At 47.6% G+C, this 21,419-nt stretch overlaps 1 protein-coding gene across 4 annotated transcripts in view; it reads right to left on the bottom strand.

The window, feature by feature from the left end:
• The window catches only part of LRSAM1 (leucine rich repeat and sterile alpha motif containing 1), a 40,857-nt gene extending 19,849 nt beyond the window's left edge, over nucleotides 1-21,008 (bottom strand). Inside the window, exons 1-10 of one of the 4 annotated variants that reach the window (XM_067561551.1) lie at nucleotides 20,965-21,008; nucleotides 15,167-15,344; nucleotides 13,592-13,648; nucleotides 12,282-12,326; nucleotides 10,643-10,720; nucleotides 9,841-9,909; nucleotides 6,357-6,441; nucleotides 4,378-4,499; nucleotides 3,860-3,950; nucleotides 2,048-2,178 (exon numbers count right to left, since the gene is read on the bottom strand). In XM_067561551.1, coding sequence (XP_067417652.1) covers nucleotides 2,048-2,178; nucleotides 3,860-3,950; nucleotides 4,378-4,499; nucleotides 6,357-6,441; nucleotides 9,841-9,909; nucleotides 10,643-10,720; nucleotides 12,282-12,326; nucleotides 13,592-13,648; nucleotides 15,167-15,238 — 750 coding nt within the window. In that variant the 5' untranslated portion in view covers nucleotides 15,239-15,344; nucleotides 20,965-21,008. The other 3 variants (XM_067561553.1, XM_067561555.1, XM_067561554.1) reach the window with 3 other exon arrangements.
• Nucleotides 21,009-21,419: the final 411 nt, after the last annotated feature.

The following is a 21,419-nucleotide window of genomic DNA, read 5'->3' on the forward strand; positions in this document are numbered from 1 at the left end:
CTGAAAAGTAAATGAAATCATTAGGAGAAAGATATTTCATCAGGGGAACTATATCCTCTAGGTAATGTTAGGACACGCCATTCCCTCCTCCGACTCAGGCCTGGGCTACACTTCCAAGTTAGACTGACATAGCTACAGTGTCACACCCATGAGCTCTGTAGCTATACCGCCCTAACCCACGGTGTGGGTACAACTAGACTGATGGCAGACTGCTTCTGTCCACCTAGCTGCTGCCAGCTGGGGATATGAATTGCCCACAGAGACAGAAAACCCCCTTTTGTCGCTGTAAGAGGAAGCCTTTATTCTACAGCAGCATAGCTGCAGTACCATAGTTGTGCCGCTGTGGCACAGATATGGCCTTCCAATCTGTTAAAGGGACAGCGAGATTAAAAAGGAAACAGTTACGAACCACAGTCCCTTATGCTGTTCTGAGAGTGCGCTGGCCCTGCACAGTCACACTTGGGAGAAGCGCCCCTCTCTGTCTGAGATTCAGAGCCTGGTGGAAAACCAGCACCCAACGTGGCCACTGAAGGTTCAGCCAAGCCTGTAAGAGGTGCCTCAATTCCCTCCACCAGATCCCAATGGCCAGATTCTCTTCTTACGCTGATGTAACTCCATGTCCGTGAAAGGAGCCACGTTTGGTGTAAATGAGGAAATTCAGACTCCGCGTCCCAAAAGAGCCCATCTCCAAGGAAGGGGTGGGCAGGGGCTGTGAGTATGCAGAGCTCTCCATCTATACACTGGGGATAACAAGACTCACCCGCCCTTGTAAAGAACCCGACAATCTACGGGTGCAGTGGTACCGTAGGTGAGCTTAGCTCTGTTATTACACTTGGACAACCTGCATCTTGCAGCAGAGCAGTCTGCTTGATTTCCAGTCACTTTCGAGGTCTCATGCCCTAGGACCAGGCTGCATTGTCAGGATTGCAGATACCATCAGGGAAACCTGAATACCAACACGTCTCTTCATTTATTAAAAAAGCAACAACTAATGTTCGGGTTTTACAGCTACCTGCTTTCACGCAGTAGATTTCTCAGCTAAGCTCCCAGAGGGAACATGTAACTGACAAGATATCTAGCCCTACCCAAACAGCTAAAGCTGGTCCAGTGAAAAAGCTCTTCTATGCACAGCCCTGTGCAGGGCTGATCCTGCATGCCTTATACTATGTCTAGAAATCTGGGTCCTCAGTTCGCAATTCTGTGGCCTATCTAAAGCCAGTGACAATTAGTTATCATGGAAGGTTTGCAATGTTAGAGACAGAAGCTGATGGGCCAGATTCGGCTCTGGTCATAATCATAAACCAAGCCTAGCTGGGCACATGGGCTCCGAGGAGAAGCCAGCAGCAGGGTGTGCTGGGTAGCACACTGCACCCGAGTGATGAAGGCTTCAGATAAAACAGAGCACAGCTTAGGGCAGAAGGGCTCGTAACAGACGCTCTTGCCATACTTGCTGTGTGGTCCCAGTAGCTAATCAGTATAAAACCGAGACCTATGGGTGCTGACTCCATGCTCGCTGGGTGGAGCTGCGGGACTCACCATGCTAAAGCCTGACCTTTGAATGGGGAAGTTGCCCGTGCAGAGCCTTAATGCTCCCACTGATGCCCCCTGGAAAGGTCTTGGAATTCCCGTGTTGCAATGCCGGGCACGCAGCACAGACGCTCTGCGCGCCCCCTCGCTATCCTGCCTCGTTGATTGCAAGACGCTGACCTGAATTAACGTAGTGCAGGACAATGCTGCCGTGAATACGTATAATGTGCTCTCTGCAGCTGGGGGGTTTGAACACCACGAGCAGCAGGGCCAACGTGATGGGGCTGTGTTCCAGTGGTCAGACTGGTGGGCATCAGGGCTCCTGTGCTCTGCCGTCGACTCGCTCTGTGACCTGAGTGACTCCATTTAGCCAATGGATATAAGGATGATGCTTCCAGACCTCCCAGGGCTGAGAGATCCTGAGGGTTAGTGAGCAAAGTGCATGGAAATCCACAGCTGGAAGGTGCTACGGAAGTGCAAAGTGCTGATATTCTGCTCTGTGTGCAGCGGAGATCCTCACCTGCCACTTGTTCTCTTCCTCCATGTATTTATGCACACTCCTGTCAACACCATCCACTGACGTTTCTCCTCCATCACTTTCCAGCACTGGAAGCAGATACTGGGAGGGAGGACAGTATTCGATTCCACATTCTGGAAGACACCAGACATGAGGCAAATCACACAGAGCCATGCAGCTACACAACACGTGAGTAAGGGCTGGCCCAGGGAGACTCTGCTTCCAGTCACAGTCTCTCACTCCCCACCCTGGCTGAGCACCTGAAGGAGCTCACTGAGTCCTGGAGCCAGCTAGGAGCTGGCAGTGGCAGGCTCTGAAGGGAGTGGCGTGGCATTGCTCTCACTTAGGAAGAGGGCGGCTCTGCCCTGTGGTGCCTGGCCTCAAGCACTGGGGTGGGAGAAGCATTCGTGTCGCCTTGTTATTAGGGACAAAGGAGGCTACTCAGGGAGAATTCATCCTTCTACTGGTGCGCTTCAAGCCATCAGACCCATTCGAACGGCTGCCTGGGGATCAGCAGCGGGGGAGATTTCTCCCTACATTAAAGTAACGTCACAGTTCCTCCTCTTGCCCTGACTGGTCTTATTGCAGGGAGTTCGGCTGAATGTCTGGTTGGGCACCTCCATTTAGCAACTCCCATATCACGTATGCAGCTTATGCTCACAGCCAGCGCTCCCTCCCCCACCCCTTTATCTAGCAGGCTCAATTGGTTATTATTGAGTTTTTTATTTTTATAGCCTCTCTAATCTCCCTGAGCATTTCGCAGTCACTATCAGCATCCTGGCCAGGTGGTCGGCAGTATATCCCTACTGCTATTCTTATTAGTCAAGCATGGAATTACTATCCACAGAGATTTCGTGGCACAGTTTTGTGCATTTAAGTTTTTTGCTTATTTGACTCTATACTTTCTTTCACATATAGTGCCGCTCCCGCACCGGTACGACCTATTCTGTCCTTCCGATATATTTTGTACCATGGCATTACTGTGTCCCATTGATTATACTCATTCCACGATCACACAGAGTCAGCAGCATAGGCTGGAATAGCTCTCCTGACTTGCTGGACTTGGGCCTCTCCTGGGCTCAGGACAAACCACTACAGAGTCCTCATTCAGGTGTAAAAAGCCTTCAGGCATCGCAGTCCCTGCGGCCACCTGCTTCTGCAATTGCAGACTATCTGCCAGTAGCAAATCAGAAGATTCCCGTGTCAGGCATATCTTCCCTCAGGGAGGCTCTCGCAGCCAACTGCCTCTCAAGCAGTCCCTAGTCCCAGGCAGGCGCCTATCTCAGAGGGAGAGCCGGAAGCCTCTTTTCCTTTCCAGTTGGCCCCCACTGAGCTGTGCTCTTCCCCTGGTAACCCTTCCCTCCAAGACTGACACCTACTGCAGGGAGAGCAGAGCAGGGCTGAATGAGCCCACAGCAGCTTGTTAACCCTTTCTTGGCCAACATACATACCCATCACACTCCTGTTCCTATGCTTTAACCACAAGACCGACATTGCCCCTTTAAAAGAAGTGATCATCAATTTCAGGAAGTCAGTAACAAGTCACTACCTAGCCGGTAGCTCATACACCTGCTGTCTGCCAGGTACGGCTTACATGCTGCTCACATATCTGCCACGTGCGCAAATGCCAATCAAGAGCTCCCTGAGATACCAGGTATGGCCCCGTGAAGTACCAATCGCCTCTGAAACATTATGCCTTCATTGACACATTCCTGGATCTCGGGACGGGACCTGATTGGCATTTAGCCATAGGTACCTTAAGCAGCAGATGCTTGAACTTTCACCCCCCATCCACAGGCTGCTCCCCTCACTTACCTTTGCACAGGAACTGCTGAACAGACTCTGTGCCAGCACTGCAAACATCATACGGCGGGTACGTCATGGACGAAGCATCCAGGGTCAGGGTCTCCAAAACAAAGGGCATACAGCGCTCCAGCTTTTATTTGCAATCTAACAACACACACAGAGTCCCGCTGGCTAAAAGCCAGGGGGCCAAAGAAGCAGAAAAGGGGGATTTCACCCTGGAAATTGAACTGCAAGATTTTCATTGCACCCCATTATAACTGAATTGCAGAATGTTTCTGCACTAGCGGGCATCACCCCCTGCCAGTCTGATCTCACACGCACGCAAGGTCACGCTGCATGGAGGATGCCGTTTTGTAGAGAAAAACAGCACCTTCCACACAGATCGGGCGTGTTCCAGTTCTACTGCAACCGTGTTTGTCACCAAGGACAAGTAAATGAGTCACCAAATCAGGGGCCCGTCACTGCCTCGGGGCCCCCATGATTGCCTAGCGCTGCCACGGGGATGTGTGTGTGCAGAGGGTGCATACCTCCAGCGTGCGGATGTGAGCCAGTCCCTGGGGTAATTCCCGCAGCAGGTTCTCACTGACGTCAAGGGTGCGCAAGCTGCGCAGGCCACCCAAGGTAGCAGGCAGTTCCTTCAGCTTATTACCTAGGGAGAAAAGGGACGCCATTAAGACACCCCCTCCCAATCGACCCTCCAGAGAATTCACCCCCCTGAACTCCAAGCCCCAGTCTTAGCTGCCAACAAGTTTCAGCTCTTTCTAAGCATTACAATGTGCTGGGCAGTTCAGCGTGTACAGAACTTCCTTCCTCAATCGTGCTGACTGACGCACAGTGTCTGTGGGTACACCTCTGCAAGGGGGGAGGATCCAGGCTCCAGCCCGAGTGGGAACATCTATACTGCTAGTTTTAGTCCTGCAGCATCAAGCCTGAGTCAGTTGACCCCCGCTCTGAGACTCTGCCGTGGGGTTTTTCCTGTGTAGACATACCCAAAGAGGAGCACACACCATGCTGGAGCATCCTAGCTCCACTGCAAAGACATGGACTGGGAGGGAAGGACATGGACTATTACCCTGTGAATCTAAGGGAAAAGACATCAGGGTTTCAGCTGTACACAGCAATTATGCGAGTTCCCACACCCTCCAGTCCCTTCCCTGCTTCAGCAACCATTCCCTTTATCAAGGCCTGGTCTTAGTTTCTCCTAAACCTGCGCTGCTCTGTACTGACAATTGGCCCCCTGTGAAATCCCAAAGCAGAGATACAAGCCAGGCCTTTGCTTTGCTGATATGCAACCAGGAAGATTATTTGGCTCATGAGTCCTGGAGGGCCTACCCTATCACTTGGCCAGCGCAGGCTGCTTCCAGGCAGCTCCTTCTACTTGTTACAACACCTGACTTACCCATCTGCTGCTGTCCAACTCCCTCACTGTGTTGCTGCTATACACAGTGTCAGAGACAGGTTTGCTGAGAGCTTTCTATATTTATAGCCCCTCACGTCTCTTGTTTTCAGGAGCTAGTCCCACAGCACAGTCTAGCTCTTCCAATCCACCACAGCACCCCACCAACAGCATCGTCACAACTAAACTAAAATGGAGGCACTTCAGCAGATACAGCAGATCAGCCGATCTTACAGCTTCCCAGCCCATTCTACCCGCTGAGCAGAAACCTGAACCGACCTAGCGCCTGGGTCAGCGCAGGGGATTTCCTAGCGGATCAAGAAGCAAGAGGTGGGTCAACATGTTTAAGAAACAATCCCAGCACTCAAATATTTAAGAATCATCTTCTGTTTGCTGGATTCCTGCTGTCATGGCCATCATCCGTATTCAGAGTCACCGCACGCTCCCAAAACACGGTACTTAGTGGAGAAGAGTTTTGTGTCTGAATTGATGCAAAGGAAATTTCCACACAAAACCTTTGTTAAGGAAGGGCTGACATGTCAGTGGGCTTTGCACGCAAGTAACAAGCCCACGAAATCTAGGGAACGACCAGTGAAGGTGACAAATAGAAGGTGTGACCTACAGCACCCTCCCCTGTAGCTCACCAGAACCCCCTTCAATACACACAGCATTCCCACGGCTTGGCAGCACCAGCATCTGCAGAGGTAAAGTCACCCAGCAGAAAGAGGTTACTTTTGTCTTTCCCAGATGCAGGCTGTCCTGCCCTCTATACTTGGGAGATTCAAGGGAGGGATCATCTAAACCAGGGTGCCCAAAGTGCAGCCTGAGGGAGACTGGGGAGGTCTAAAATGCAGTGGCCCATTGCTCTCTATCCATAATGGCTGGTCTGAGCAGCACAGGACCATTATTTTAATTGCTGGACAGCTTGGGCACGCAAGTTTCTGGTCATCTAACAAGGAAGATACAAGGATAAGCAAGAACCATAGGTATGAGAGTTCAATTTGGTTTTTAAATATGTAAATTACATGCAAATTAGGAGTGGCCTTCAGGCTGCTGGGAAATTGTTAATGCAATTCTCCTGGAGGCCAGCCTTGGTAAAGCTTGCCATACCTTTCACGTTGAGGGTCTGGAGTTGGGCGAGGTCCCCTATAGACTGTGGAAGAGATTTTAAGAGATTCCTTTCAAGGTTTAGGACCTAGGATGTTAAGAGAGAGAAGATATTCAAACAATTCATTCTGTAAGCATCTGAATCTCTGCTTGCTTATACTGTACTAAGTGTGCCCGCAGGCCCAATGGGTTTAGAAACTGTTGTTCAGGTAACAAAGCTTTTGGAAAGAGCCATTGACCAGTCACTCAGGGAGACTTGGGAGTCTGCAGCTGACCAGGAGACAAGAGGACAGTTTTGGCCTCGTTAGGAAGAGCTGTTCTTGGAAGCTCCCACTGAGTCTCTTTAAGGGGATTTGCCAATTTGCAGTTCCTAAGTGTCTGGCTTTGCTAGCCAGAGACCCTGAAGAGTTTTGCTTCTGAAGCAAAACCCAGAGCGTGTCCAGTTACTCAGAGTAATGGTGATCCCTGTTCGCTGGTGACAGCAGAACACGGAACTGAGTCCAGGTGCAACAAGAGGAAAACAGGCTGATCTTCTGTGGTGGCCCAATGCCCCTCTTTTCCCTTTGTCTGCACAGAAAACCAAGCCAGCTGAACAATATCATCCTGGTGCTAACGTCACACACAAGGCACGATTAACAAGCTCGAAATCTGTTGGGTGCAGCTGGGCAGCGTCTTTGGAGGAGCTGCCACTAATGTGTTTAGATGGGCACTATATACTGACACATAGGCTGAGGACCCAGTAACCCATAACAGTCCATGGCTGTCCTAGACTCCTCAGGGCAAGGGTAGTCGATTATTTTTGTCGAGGTCCAGATTTCTTGCTCAAGGTACAGTCAAGGTCCAGACTCCAGAGAAACATTTTTCACACCACAAATGCCTCTGTCCAACATACATACAATACCATGTAACGCACCCAGGGCCTATTGTTGATATTGTTAGTGCATTAAATGAAAAATAAAATCAAACCACTGTATAAACTATAAATAACCTCCAAGAAAGATGTAAGAAATTACATAGATAAAATGTCAAATGGATGCAAATATTAGCATTAAAATACTTTCAGGCAACTGGTTTCAGTTTTGAATTTATTTTGAGTTTACAATGAGTATTAACTTTGGTTTTGTCCCATAAAATTGTTGTAGGCATATCACTCCCGATTGCCACTCACCCAGCTCCCCTCCCCTAACCCTAATTGCCCCCCACTTAGGGTTACCGTAGTTCAAGTTCCCAAAAAGGGGACATTGCCAGGGGAGGGAAGAGAAGCGAGAATGGGTATTTGGGGGGACATCTGGGGGATGCGGGAGGTGTGTGTGTACTAGGAGGGGAGGTTTGGGGGGTGCTGGTGGGGATACCTGTATTCTCATTCTCGAGGTGAGGAGCAGTGTCGTTCCCATCACAGTGGCAGGGCGGCTGACAAAGGCCCGGGACGCAGCCTGGAACTGGATCTGTCATCCCGCCCAGCTGGGCTCTGAGGCCCGCAGCAGAGCTGGTGGCCCAGCTGAGGGGCACTTGGCAGATCCGCTTACCTGGTGGCCAGGCTCCCCCCAGCCTGCCAGCTCCCCATCAACTCGCTGTCCTGAGAGGCTCCCACCGCCCCACTCACTGAGCCTGGATGCCAGCACCTGCTTGTGTGCCCACATGGCCCACTCGCCCCATCCCTGCACAGCTGCCAGCCAGCAGACAGAGCCTGTGGGGCTGCGGCTGCACAAGCAGCTGCCGGGGGACACACTGAGCCCCTGCGCTGGGGAGCGGGCACGGCTTCAACCCATTTGATCTTTGCAGTCCACTTAAAAAGTGCCTGGTGATCCGGCTTTGGCCCATGGCCTGCCTATTGACTACCCTGGTCATGGGGCCTGAAACGACCTGAACCCGCTACCAAAGCTGCTGCTGTAATCAGAATTAATTTTGTTGGTTTATTGATATTTTGTCTGGCAACTCACAGTGATGTAACTAAGACCACGTACCAGGCAGAGGAGACCTACAGATCAGCCAGTAACTTCCAAGAGGGCCAGTCTATAATCATGAGCATCTACAGATTAATTAGTCACTGCTTAGTCTATTTTTCAGGAGACACTGAAACCATTATTCCCTGACTGAGACGGCTGAGGGATCTCAGTGTTCACTAGGGGTGGCTCTTATCTAGCCCCCCAATTAGAGCATGGAGCAAAGTCCCATCCCCCTTACACTGGCAGATGCTGTTTTATTTTTTCCCCGATATGAAACATATTTCCCAGCCTCCATGGCTAGAGTGCCACCTTCCCACCACAAGGACAGAGCTACATCCTGATCAGAGCGTGCTGTTGGGGTCTCACTTAGTTTGTTCACATAACGGTCCAATCCTGCCCTACCCATGAAGGCCACATCCCTCCTCCACAAAGCACAGCATCCCAGGTCTATGGCACAAGGATCCCAAAGTCACTGCTGAAGGCAGGTCTCTCACAGGGCTGCACCGGACATGTCCCCCTCCACATTATGTACAATACACACATACTTTAAGTCTTTTAATGCTGTTCCTCATTTTCAGGGAGACAAGATTCCTATGCCCCAGAGCAGTGGTTCTCAACCTTTCCAGATCACTGTACCCCTTTCAGGAGTCTGATTTGTCATGCGTACCCCACGTTTCACCTCACTTAAAAAGACTTGCTTACAAATTCAGACATAAAAATACAGAAGTGTCACAGCACACTACTGCTGAACAATTGCTTACTTTCTCATTTTTATCATTTAATGATAAAATAAATCAAGTGGAATATAAATGTTGTACTTATATTTCAGTGTATAGTGTATAAAGCAATATAAACAAGTCATTGTCTGTATGAAATTTTAGTTTGTACTGACTTCACTAGTGCTTTTTATGCAGCCTGTTGTAAAACTAGGCAAACAACTAAATGAGTTGAGGTACCCCCTGGAAGACCTCTGCGTACCCCCGGGGTACACGTACCCCTGGTTGAGAACCAGTGCTCCAGAGGGTTCTCATCATGGAATGTCCGGTAACTTCCCAGAGCAACAGGGAGTAATGGATTCCAGTACGCACCATGGCAAGGGCACGCAGTGGGAGGGGAGGCCAGTGGAGACAGGACATCGGAGTTGCAATAGGCACACTGGGACCGTAGCTCTCAACACGTTCCTGTCAATAGGAGCTGCAGAACCTGAGTATTTCAGAAAAGCAATAGGACTAGAAACTCCAGCCTCTCTCTGCCTATGGCACATGGTTGGTGACCTGCCGTGACTGGGTTGCCAGCCCTTGCCCTTTCCTGAAGGCCAGTTATAGTAGTGTGGTGTTAAACCGGCCCCAAGGAAAGCAGTACCTGCTATGCCCTACACTGCCATTTCCCCCAAGGACCCTGTTAATCACAGTGAAAGTCAAGTAAGTGATAAGGATCCAAGCCTTGAAAAGTACCATTTAAAATATCAGTTAGCTATTCAATAGCAATACAAATCAATCACACTGTCCTGTAACGCAGGCCACAGCCCACAGACCCTTTACCTGAAGATATGTCAGCTGGCCAATATCATCAGGAAGTGATGTTAGCTGGTTGCCATGGAGATCTAAAACCTGGAGCAGGAGGAGAAGATTCCGTCATCAACCAAGCTTGTGGCAAGGTGTCACATAACAAGCACGAAAGGTGATGAGTTACCCAGCAGTGAAGATCAGTCTGCCAGGCTACAACTTTCAAAGGGCCCTAAAAACGTCAGGTGTACAACTCCTATTGACTTTCAGCAGGAGCTGGGCACCTAATTCCTGTCAGTGATCCACTGGTCTCCATGTCCAGCAGTGGAAGAACAAGAAGTCTTAGTTTGGAGCAAGGGAAAGTTAGGTTAGATATTAGGAAAAGCTTTCTAACTCTACAGATAGTTCAGCACTGGAACAGGTCACCAAGGGAGACTGTGGAGAATCCTTGTCACTGGAGGCTTTTAAGAACAGGTTGGACAAACAGGTTTACTCGGTCCTGCCTCAGCGTGGGGGCTGGACTTGATGAACTCTCCAGGTCTTTTCCAGCCTTGCATTTCTATGAAAATCCCAGTCTCTGCAAACAAATGGATTTACAGTAGTGCCAGTGACAGGAACGCAACAGCCACCAGATGGTAAAGACTTCCTGTCACAGCCACCCTGGGATGAAACTGAATGAGTGACCTCAGTGAAGAAGCCTTTGCCCCTCACTGTCAGTCCCCAGAGATGAGAATCAGTTTGATGGGTAAGGGGTTTATTTGATTTACTCTGCGTTTTAACCCTGAGTGAATGCAGAACAAAATGACTACAGAGACACTGTTACAGGGTCACAGGTTACCTTCACAGTTATGAGATTCAGGAGACTGCAGGACTTTGGAACCAGAGATGTTAGATTATTTGTATGAACAATCAGCACCTGTACAGACAAAAATTATTGGAATAACATCACAGGAGATATTACAGCCTGGAACAACCACATCCCTGTGAATTTCATTCTGTATTCAATTGTTTTATTTCTGTGAGAGGGTCAGACCTGATTAGATTAAATATTAAATAAAATATTTACTTGCATGAGTGGAACTGGCTGTCACAGAGGCCAGAGTCAGATATCATAGCTGGATTTAAACTGGGTTCTGGATAATTTTATGACCAGTAATACCTGTGGTCATGCAGGCTAAGACAGCATGATATTTGATTCATTTAATTCCTGTAGGATTCCTACACATATTCCTCCGTGATACAGAGGCCCACCGATGGTTCACTACTCTGTCAGCAACTCCTAACATACTGCTATCATAGTATTTGTCTGTAAATAAGGTCACGTGAGGTATTAAATGAAAGATTATAGCAAACTGGTCATCATAAGCATTGCAAGATGTATGTGCAGGTGATAAAAGTTGTACATATGTGCTACAAATATGTTCAGACCATGTAACCAGGCAGAGGTGATGAACAAGTTTGTCCCAGACACAGGAATGTTGGTTTACATCAGAGACCTTGGCAGGCAGGTAAATCAAGCATTGCAAAAGCCAACACGATGGGAGCTGCATCTGCATGTAAGTCAACAGGAAAAGCCAGATTGACTGGGGAAGTGGGGAGTGTGAAATCAGCATGGGAAAACCAGAGACTAATGCCACAAGGCGTTGTCTTGTCTCTGGGGACAAAACAGTGAGTTTTGGGGAAATATTAGGAGAAGAAAAAAGACATTTGTTACCCCTGTCATTGAGGAACACTTTTAGCAGAGGGGAGTGATTTGTGACCATTATGGATCTTGGATTTGACTGAAAACCAGCAAATTCTGCAAACAGACTCTGAGGGTGAGATAACTGCTTTAACCGAAGAAGTGTAGCCTGCTAAAGTTATGTTTAGTCTCTTAGAAGTGTGTTGTACTTTTGTTCTATTTTTAACCAATTCTGTTTCCATTATCTTTATGCAGTATCACTTAAATCTCTATCTTTGTTAATAAACTTCTCTTGGTTTTATCACAAGTACATCTCAGTGCCGTAATATTAAGCAAAGTGTGATTCCTTAGTTGAATCAAACAGGCTGGTGTGTGCACTGCCCCATTAGAGACAGGGAACTTGGTAATTTCTAAGCGTGTCCAGTGACAGGGGCTGAATACCACAGGGGAACGCTCTTCAAGGGGCACCTAAAGTTAATCTGCAAAGCAAAGCCAGGCTGGCAGAGCTTCTGAGGTGATTGTTTGTGTGGCTAACAGACTGGAGTGACAGAGAGATGACATCCAGTTTAGCACCAGCAAGTCTCTCTCTCACTGAGGCAGGGGAGTAGCAAAGTGACGGAATCTCGAGTGCACCAAGAAAGCGTCACAACGCCCTCTCTGTATAGCATTGCACAGTTGGCCAAATGCATTAAGGACAGAGATTTTGCTTTCCTCTGAAGCATCATATAAACGTCCGTATACACTATACAGACACTTCACACACTGTAATAACTCTTAGTGTTTAGACATCCCTTACCTTTTTTTGCAAAACTTTACATGTTGCAAAAGCCCCATAAGGAATCTAAAATCAAGCACAAAAATAGCCCAATATATCACAATGATTAATTGCAATGTGCCATTACCTTTCTAAGCACTTCTAAAGTATCCATCCACAGGACTGAACAACTAGCTTTCATTAAAAAACCCAACTGATACCTAAGATTACTAGCCTCTGTCATTAGTCAATAGCTGGGTTCCAGGTCCCAGCACTTCACTGCACTGCTGTGAACATCAAACAATCTACAGTGGCTCTAGGCAGCACAACAGGGACTTCAGGCTAAAAGAGAACTTGCTGCTAGGTCTGGGCAGCTGTCCAGGACTTGGATGGCTTAGCAGTCAGTGTGCACATCCCTCAGAAGCCCACGCACATTCTAAATGGGTCACTATACAAATTGGCATCCTGGCAGGTCTTTGTAACCCCCTGGTACATACCCTGGCCGAATGGGTAATGGGAAAGGATAGACGCCTTTACATATGTTGGCAACCATACACGGGACAGTCAGAAAACTGAGATCAGCACACACTTCCAGCCAATACCAAGCACCATGGAACATTTGTGCAGTATAGCACTGGGGGGAATGGAACCATTGATGCTTTGACCTGTCTTTTTCACATGAAGATTTGCACCTCGCAGACCATCAGGGGGCCAGCATGTGAAGATGTCTCTCTCTAAAGGGCATGGCAATCCATCACTCTCTATTACTGTCCTCGCTTTTCAACATCTGGGTTGTTCCAAGTTTGTGTGGCAGCCTAGAAGGAGACAAAGTTAGGAGAGGGGCCTTGCTCTGCAGTTAGGGTTTTTCCCTCTTCTTAAAGCAGTAGCCCAGTTGTATTGGAACCATGGATTTTTACCTGAACAGGTAAATAAGTGCAGATGGCAAGATTCCTAGGTCTAGCACAAAGGGAAGAAGTTAAGAAAAGCAACCTATAGCCTTGCACTGATAAATTTCCTGACAATTTAGGGCATGGATTCTTAACTTGGGGGTCACAACAAGGTGTCAGGAGGTCTTGATCACCCTGCCCTTCCCATCTTGCTAAATGGGAGGGTGTTTCATCTTAGAAAAGACTTCCAAAGAAAGGGGCAGATGCCTCACATTTCAAGAGATGAACTAGATTGAAGAAAGAGGGACCAATTCTGCACAGATAAAGGGATGACACGGATAAGTTAGAGGTTCATCTCTGTCGCTAGACTCATCAGAGTTATACTGACTCTGGAGTTCAGTATTGGGAAGGAAATGAGACAGTTGGACAGGTCACCTGACTCTGCAAATCACATAGAGAACATACCTCGGAGAGTTCACATTTAGATATATCAAGAATGTCATCAGCACCAGCTTCTTTTGCCTAGAGAGAGAGAGAGAGAGAGAGAAACATGTGCTGCAGCTTTCGAATGCTGAGAGAGATAAATGACCTCTTGCTGCACGCTGGCTAAACTACCCTGCTGACCTCTGTTTAGAAATTTAATCACAGCTCTTTGCTATGGTCACCACAATCAAGGGAAAGTATGAGCTAAAAAGTGTATTCTATAGCTATACCTGCAGCCCGCCTCATGAAACCAAGAAACTAAATTCTAACAATACAAACGTGTGGCGAAGTGAATTTCTGCAGAGATGTCACTTACTTTTGCGAGAAGATTTTACCAGAAAGCATATGAAAGTGTTTTAGCGTACATAATTACCAGTTCTCTAGAACTGGGGAGAGAGAGAGAGATCGTCACTAATGAGATGGAGACTCTACTACGCCATAAAGGGACTATTGTAAAAATGGCATCTCTCAGCCAACAGATTTATTCCCTTTGTGCATTCAGAATCAGATCTGCTTTCTATGGGAACAAAAGTAATTGCTGCTGCTTTCTACTCCTGCTGCAGGGATAACTCAGCTGCAGAATGCAGAGCTGGCATTCACTCCTTCTGAGCAATTCTTCGTAACAGACAATGACCAGCTAGAAGAAGAGTTCTTCCAGTCCTCCGCAGCTTCTAAGGTAAATTAAATTTTGGGAGTCTAATCATTTCCACTGTGACTTCACGGAGTAGCATCATTAATACATATTTATTCATTCCTGTTTTCAACAGACAATTAGATGTAATTACTGTTATTAACCCAGCCTGTAAAACTGATGTCATGTAGATTCATGTCAGAAAATACAGGGACCAAATTAAGCTTTAAATGAAGGTTTTAGTGCAGAGCAAGATGGCAGGAAGTGCTTAGAGAGGCGGAGCTTATGCAAAATATTGGTTTAAAATACACACATTTGATGCAGGCATTCAAAGCAACATTTGATCTTTTGTGGCTAGATAGTGTCTCTAAACGATTAAAATTATGAACAGGGAAAAAAGTCTAAAACCACTCATTTCTTCTCAGTTACACCAGCCACTTATATATTTTCATACAGTGCATGAGGCCTTTCATCCTGAAGCACTTTGCTGTCTGCTTAAATAGGAACCAGTCTCCTGCTACCGAAATGTGGTTGCCTTCAGCACAGAACATGGCAGCTATCTTGTGCCTGCACCACCCCTTAATTACTTTTAGGAGAAGTGGTGACGGAACTACCTGGGAACTGTTTTAAAGAATACACACCAGGGCATAAAGCACTGTAGTTTCATTCATTTCAGTGTAGCTATAACAACTTACACCAGCTAAGGATCTGCCCCGCAGCTAAGGATCTGCCCCGCAGCTGTCCTGGCTAAATCACAGTGCAGGTGAACACCTGGACTCTGATTCGTTATTATTTGCAGTGCAGTAGCATCTAGTAATGCAAGTGTCATAGGATTTGTAGTTCCCACAAGCAGCTGGGAGTCCAGTTTAGCTTCCTTATCCAAAAGAGGGACACAGAAAATAGAAAAGCACCACCCCAAAGCTCACCAGGCACATTTGGTATTCAAGGCGCTTCCGGGCTTCATCACTGGGTTTCCTTTTACGGAAGAACAGCAGCATCTTTTGCTTTTCACTACAGATCCGTCTCAGTGGCAGAAAGCGGTGAGCGGAAACAAAGGCAGAAGAGGCAGATGCTGACAGGGAGCCCAGGGTAAGGAGTTGCACTCTAAGTAAAAAGAAGGAAAAATCACCCTTTCAGTGTTTGTCCTCTTTCAGGCCCTGATTCTGCCAGATGATCCATGCAGCCAGCCCTCCACAGCCCCAGTGTGGGAACAAGGATCAGAGTGCCCAGTCAGGCACCCATGCACCCAGCCTGTGCCTGCCGTTACAGTCACAATCTTATACTTTTAAACCCCACCTTTGCCCTGTGCTAATGTAACACTTTTCAGGCACTTGCTTTATAGACAGAAATACAGAATCGAAGTAGGATAATTCTCCAATTTTAATCACCCTGATACTTTCGCTTAAAACATCTAACAGTTTAAAGCCCATTTTCACTTGGCAGACTTTTCAAGATCTAATTATGAACGTTTCCAACTGTTCAACAACAGATAATGCAGACCTAAACTTTGCCCATAAAACCAGAGCCGATTGTCACCGCGATAGTCATATACAGTGGCATGGTCTGCAGAGAGGACAAATTCCAAATGGTGGTGCCCTGAAAACAGGTCTCTCTGCTCAAGCTGGAGCACTGCATGCCATATTAAACACTAGGGTGGCCTTTTTACACAACAGACCCTCTGGGACACATTTGGCCATTCTTGAATTAACCGCTAACCATACAAGCAATACCATAGTCATGCAGTAACAATAGCATTAAGGTGTGAGTGCTGTTAGCACACCAAGACCATTCCCGACTTCAGAAACGAGGCCTGCATGAACTAACGTGCACTGGGGGTTACCCCTGTTTGGAGATAATGTACCAAATACCTCAAAGAGCTCTGGGATGCAGGACTGCAAAGTGTAACTGAATGGCTTTCTCAGATGAGCTGTGACCGGGACTATGTATTACTGATGCGGTGCTATACATGCACATGGCAGATGCAGTCCCACCAGAGGGAGCATCACAGCACCAGACATTATTAAGATTTATAATATGAAAGAAGAACAAAATAATGAAATTACATTTATGAAAAATATGGCAGCTTTCATGCCCTTGGTATAACCATAAAATGGAACAATCCAGCAGTCACAATGCGACTAAGAGCAGCTAACAGCAGGTGCAGAATAAGAGAATTAGGAGTATTCAGCCAATCTAGATCTGGCTGTTTGAATGGTCCCTAGCGCTTTATAACATATGATACCGTATGTGGAAATTCACTCACGCATGTATTGGTCCATTATATAGGTTTTATTGGCTGATGGCTGGGGTAGCTGCATAACTCACAAGCAGCAAAGGCACAAGTGAGTCAGGGAAGGTTTCCTTACGCTCACCCACCCTACCTCCATATATTTTGTATATATCAATCATTGTAGAAGTCTTCAAGATTTTAGATTTCTAAACTGATACAATTTTCAGAGCCATTCACCCGCAAAAGCAGGCTGCCCTAGATAACGTGAGCCCAAACATGCAGGGCTCCAGTGGGTGAGGTCAGTTCTATAGAATACATTTTAAAGACCTCTACAAATTAAAATAGTTTTCTGACATGACAAGGAGGGAAGTGGAAGGTCTGATATCTCATGTCCTTCCTGGGCTAGAACCGGGTGCTGGGCATCGCAGTTGAAAGTGAAAACTCTCCTGTCCAATGGTATAAACCATGTTTCTATCCACAATCACTTGTGAGATACGAGTCCTTAAATATGTCACTGCTCCAAGACTGAAGATTGCTGTGAAGGACAGGATGAGCAATTGGGAAAGAGAAATTTCAAACGGTTGTCTGGCAGGTTGGGTTCTTTAAATGGCAACTGCTTGGAAACTGCTCAGAAGTTCAGGAAGTCATCCAGTAGATGTGGATGAGTTGGCACTCAGTACATGACCTAGATGCACGATAAATAGAATGTGTTACATGGATATCATTTTTCCATAGGTGCTGTGTACTTGTGTGTATGAAAGCGATCTCATCACTATTATCGGTGGGGCTTATTAAGGTTGCCTGATACATCCCATTATAAGACTTTATTTTCATTTGCTTATAACTTTGCCAGATTTTAACCATTTCGGGTAAAGTTCTCCATGCCAGGTGTCTGTCTCAGACTGAATTATTTTGGAAAATTTCAGACAAAACGGTTCAGACATTTCTGATAACAAGGATAGGGAAAAATAAGTCCTTTTGCAATTTAAAAAAAAAAAAAAAAAAAGCTGGCGATCTTTTGACATGCGCTAGCACCCTCATGCTTTGGAGCAGGTGACATTCAGCAGGGAGATGGCACATTCCTGACACAAAGGCTTTTTGCCATCCCTGTGAAAATCCACTCAAACGTGGCGCAGCTAAAAGCCTTTGGAAAAAAAATCACAGTTCACATAGGCTAAGCATGCTCCATCCTCTCGCAGCTCCTACCTGTGACCAGACTGCGCTTGGGCCATCCCCACAGTGTGACTGAGCATGTGCCAACCCAGGGGCAAAGCTGGACTTTACCTGTAATTACTGCTCCAGGCTGGAGTGGAACAGGTCACTGGAACTGAGAGCAGGGAGCCTCTCTCTTCTATGTTCTCAGAGACCCCCCATGATGTGTGGAGGAGGAAGCTGCCTGATCTAAATACAGAGGGGACAAGAGCTGGACCACAGGGGTGGGAAAAAGAGTAGACTGGGGCAAGGAATCTGGTGAGACTGGGACTGGGTGGGGGATAGACAATGTGGCTGGAAGTTAGGGGAAGACTACAACTGCTTGGCAAGGAGCTAGACTGAAAGTCGGGAAGGGAGGGGAGGCTAGGACTGGTTGGGCAGGGATGCTGGTTGGGCAAGAAGGCTTGGAGTTGGGGTGTAGAGGGGAGGCTGGAACTGGATGGGCAAGGGACTGGAACTAAGAGCCAGGGGATGGAGAGGAAAATGGAACGGAGCCAGTGAAGGAAACAGAGGGTGGGAAGATTGGGAGCCAGCTGGCTGGGTCAGTGGAACACTCAAGTCACATGCGAGGACCACTAACTGTGTCTATAACCTATCATTTAAATCAGCTTCCATACCAGATGACTAGAGGATAGCTAATGTGATGCCAATTTTTTAAAAAGGCTCCAGAGGCGATCTTGGCAATTACAGGCTGGTAAGCCTAACTTCAGTACCAGGAATAGTGTTTGAAACTGTAGTAAAGAACAGAATTCTCAGACACATAGATAAATATGATTTGTTAGGGAACAGTCATCATGGCTTTTGTAAAGGGAAATCATGCCTCACTAATCTATTAGAATTCTTTGAGTGGGTCAACAAACATGTGGACAAGGGTAATCCAGTGGATATAGTGTACTTTGACTCCGAGATAGCTGTTATCACTCAAGAAAGAGATCTAATTTAGACCCCATTATTTTTTTATGTATAGTTGGAATTATGTTTTCCAATGTACATTACTTTGCATTTATTAACCTTGAATTTCATCTGCCATTTTGTTTCCCAGTCGCCCAGGTTTATGAGATCCTTTTGTAACTCTTCACAGTCAACTTTGGGCTTAACAATCTTGATTTTTTTGTAGATTAGTTAACTACCTTGTAATTTTGTATCATCTGCAAATTTTGTCACCCCACTGTTTACCTCTTTTTCCAGTTCATTTCTGAATATGTTGAACAGCACTGGTCTCAGTACAAACCCCTGGGGAATCCCACTATTTACCTCTCTCCGTTTTAAAAACTGATAATTTATTCCTACCCTTTGTTTCCTATCTTTTATCCAGTTACTGATCCATGAGAGGTCCTTCCCTCTCATCCGATGACTACTTATTTTGCTTAAGAACCTTTGGTGAGGGACTTTGTCAAAGGCTTTCTCAAAGTCTGTGTGGATAGTTCTCTGAAAACATCTGCTCAATATGCAGTGGCAGTAAAAAAGCTAACAGACTATTGGGAATCATTAGGAAGGGATAGATAATAAAACAGAAAATATCTGCCTCTCTATAAATCCATGGTATGCCCCCATCTTGAATACTATGTGCAGATCTCGTCTTGCCATCTCAAAAAAAAAAAAAAAAGATATATTAGAATTGGAAAAGGTACAAAGGGCAACAAAAATTATTAGAGGTATGGAACAGCTTCTGTATGGGGAGATATAAAAAGGACTAAGATTTTTCAGCTGGGAAAAGAGATAACTAAAGGGGGATATGATAGAGATCTAGAAAATCATGACTGATGTGGAGAAAGTGAATGTGGAAATGTTATTTACTCCTTCACATAACGCAAGAAGTAGGGGTTACCAAATGACATTAATGACAGCAAATGACAGCAGGTATAAAACAAACAAAAGGAAGTATTTCTTCACACAAAGCACAGTCAACCTGTGGAACTTGTTGCTGGGGATGTTGTGAAACTATAACAGGGTTAAAAAATGAACTAGATAAGTTCATGGAAGATAGGTCCATCAGTGGCTATTGGCAAGGATGCTCAGGGATGCAAAACCATGCTGAGTGTCCCTACCCTCTGCCAGAAGCTGGGAGTGGACAACAAGGGATGGATCACTTGATTATTGCCTGTTCTGTTCATTCCCTCTGAAGCACCTGGCATTGGCCACTGTTGGAAGACAGGGCACTGGGCTAGATGGACCACTGCTCTGACCCAGTATTGCTGTTCTTATTCCCCTCTAGTGTACAACCAGCTATCGGTTACTCCATTAGCTCAAGTGGCAGAGGACTGCACAGTAGATCTAAAGGTTCCAACCGGGTTGATGACACATGTGGGTGTCAATATGTCGAATACTATGTGACCATGTAATTACAGACTGTATCAAGCATATGCATAAGGAGGCTGAATTAAGGTTGCACAAACACTTTTTCAAAGATTCCAAGGCCAGAAGGAACCACTATGATTACCTAGTCTGAACTCCCGCATAACACCGGCCATAGAACTGCCCCAAAATCATTCCTAGAGCAGATCTTTTAGAAAAACATCCAGTCTTGATTTAAAAATGGCCAGTGACGGAGAATCCACCACAACCCTTGGTAAGGTGTTCCAATGGTTAACTTCCCTCACTGTTAAACACCGATGCCTTGTTTCCAGTTTGAATTCTGGCATTTCCTAACTTTGAGTCATGCCTGAGCTTCTCAACCTCAATAACATTCTTTTACCAGTTTTCCTGCGTCTGATTTTCTGCCCGTCACACTGTGACCACGCTAAGCTGCACAGCCTGTGATGCTCTCCTTTTGCAATGCACCCGCCCCGTGCACAGGGTGACTGTCTGTCTCCGCGCACTGCCAGAGGCCTGCGAGCCTGTCTCTGAAGACACGGACACGCGCACAGGCAGCCACTCCGCTGTGCAGCCACGTCCATCTCCCGCAGGTGCGGAACCCCCGCGGAGGGCGGAAAGGGGCCGCTCCCCGGGAACGGAAAGGAGGCTGAAGGGCAGCTTGCCAGAGGGGCGATGCCAAAGCGCTGGGCCCACCAGCCGCTCCTTTCCCCGCCCAGGCCAGGCCGCACAGCGGGGCCGGACCGACGCCCCAGCTTGTCACGGGCAGCGCCACGGGCCCGGGCAACCTGCGCAGCGGGGCCAGCCCCGCCACGGCCACGGCGGGCAGCAACGCTGCGGGCCCGGACAGCTGCAGCCGGGGGGGGTGGGGAGCTCTCCCGGAAAGCCTCTCCCCTGCCCGTCCCGGGTCCCCCGCTCACTCACCCGCCACGCCCCCGGCTGTCATGCCCGGCCTCGCTCCTTACTCACCGCTCGCCGGGGTCGTAACCGGGCACTTCCGGCTTCCACCCGCCCCGCCTCCTCGGCTGAGGGAGTCACGTGACTACCCCGCCACAGAGACGAGCCACAAGGGAGGCCAGAGCGTCCCACTCTCCAGCCACCATAGAGGTTGGGGCGCGCAAACTTGAGGGGACCGGTGACGGAGGGAGGGGTTGTGCTCACACAGCGAACCGCCCTGCGATCCGGATTCACAGGGACCTGCAGCTATACGGGGAAGGTTGTTGTTGTGCCACCCGCCCATTCTTCGCTAGGACCCGGACGGGGAACCAGGGCCTGCAAGGAGGGTAGGGGAGAGGGAGAGTCCCAGATCACCGCTTAGCCTCCCCTCCCTCGTAGCGGTGCTTGCCCACACCTAACATGGCGGCCAAACCCTTCCCCCCGGGAACTTGACCACACCTGACATGGCAGCCAGCCAGACTCTAAGA

The sequence above is a fragment of the Emydura macquarii genome, unplaced genomic scaffold (assembly GCF_026122565.2).
Source record: "Emydura macquarii macquarii isolate MOO-44397 ecotype Brisbane River unplaced genomic scaffold, CSIRO-AGI_Emac_v2 contig_2417, whole genome shotgun sequence".
NCBI classification, from domain to species: Eukaryota; Metazoa; Chordata; order Testudines; family Chelidae; genus Emydura; species Emydura macquarii.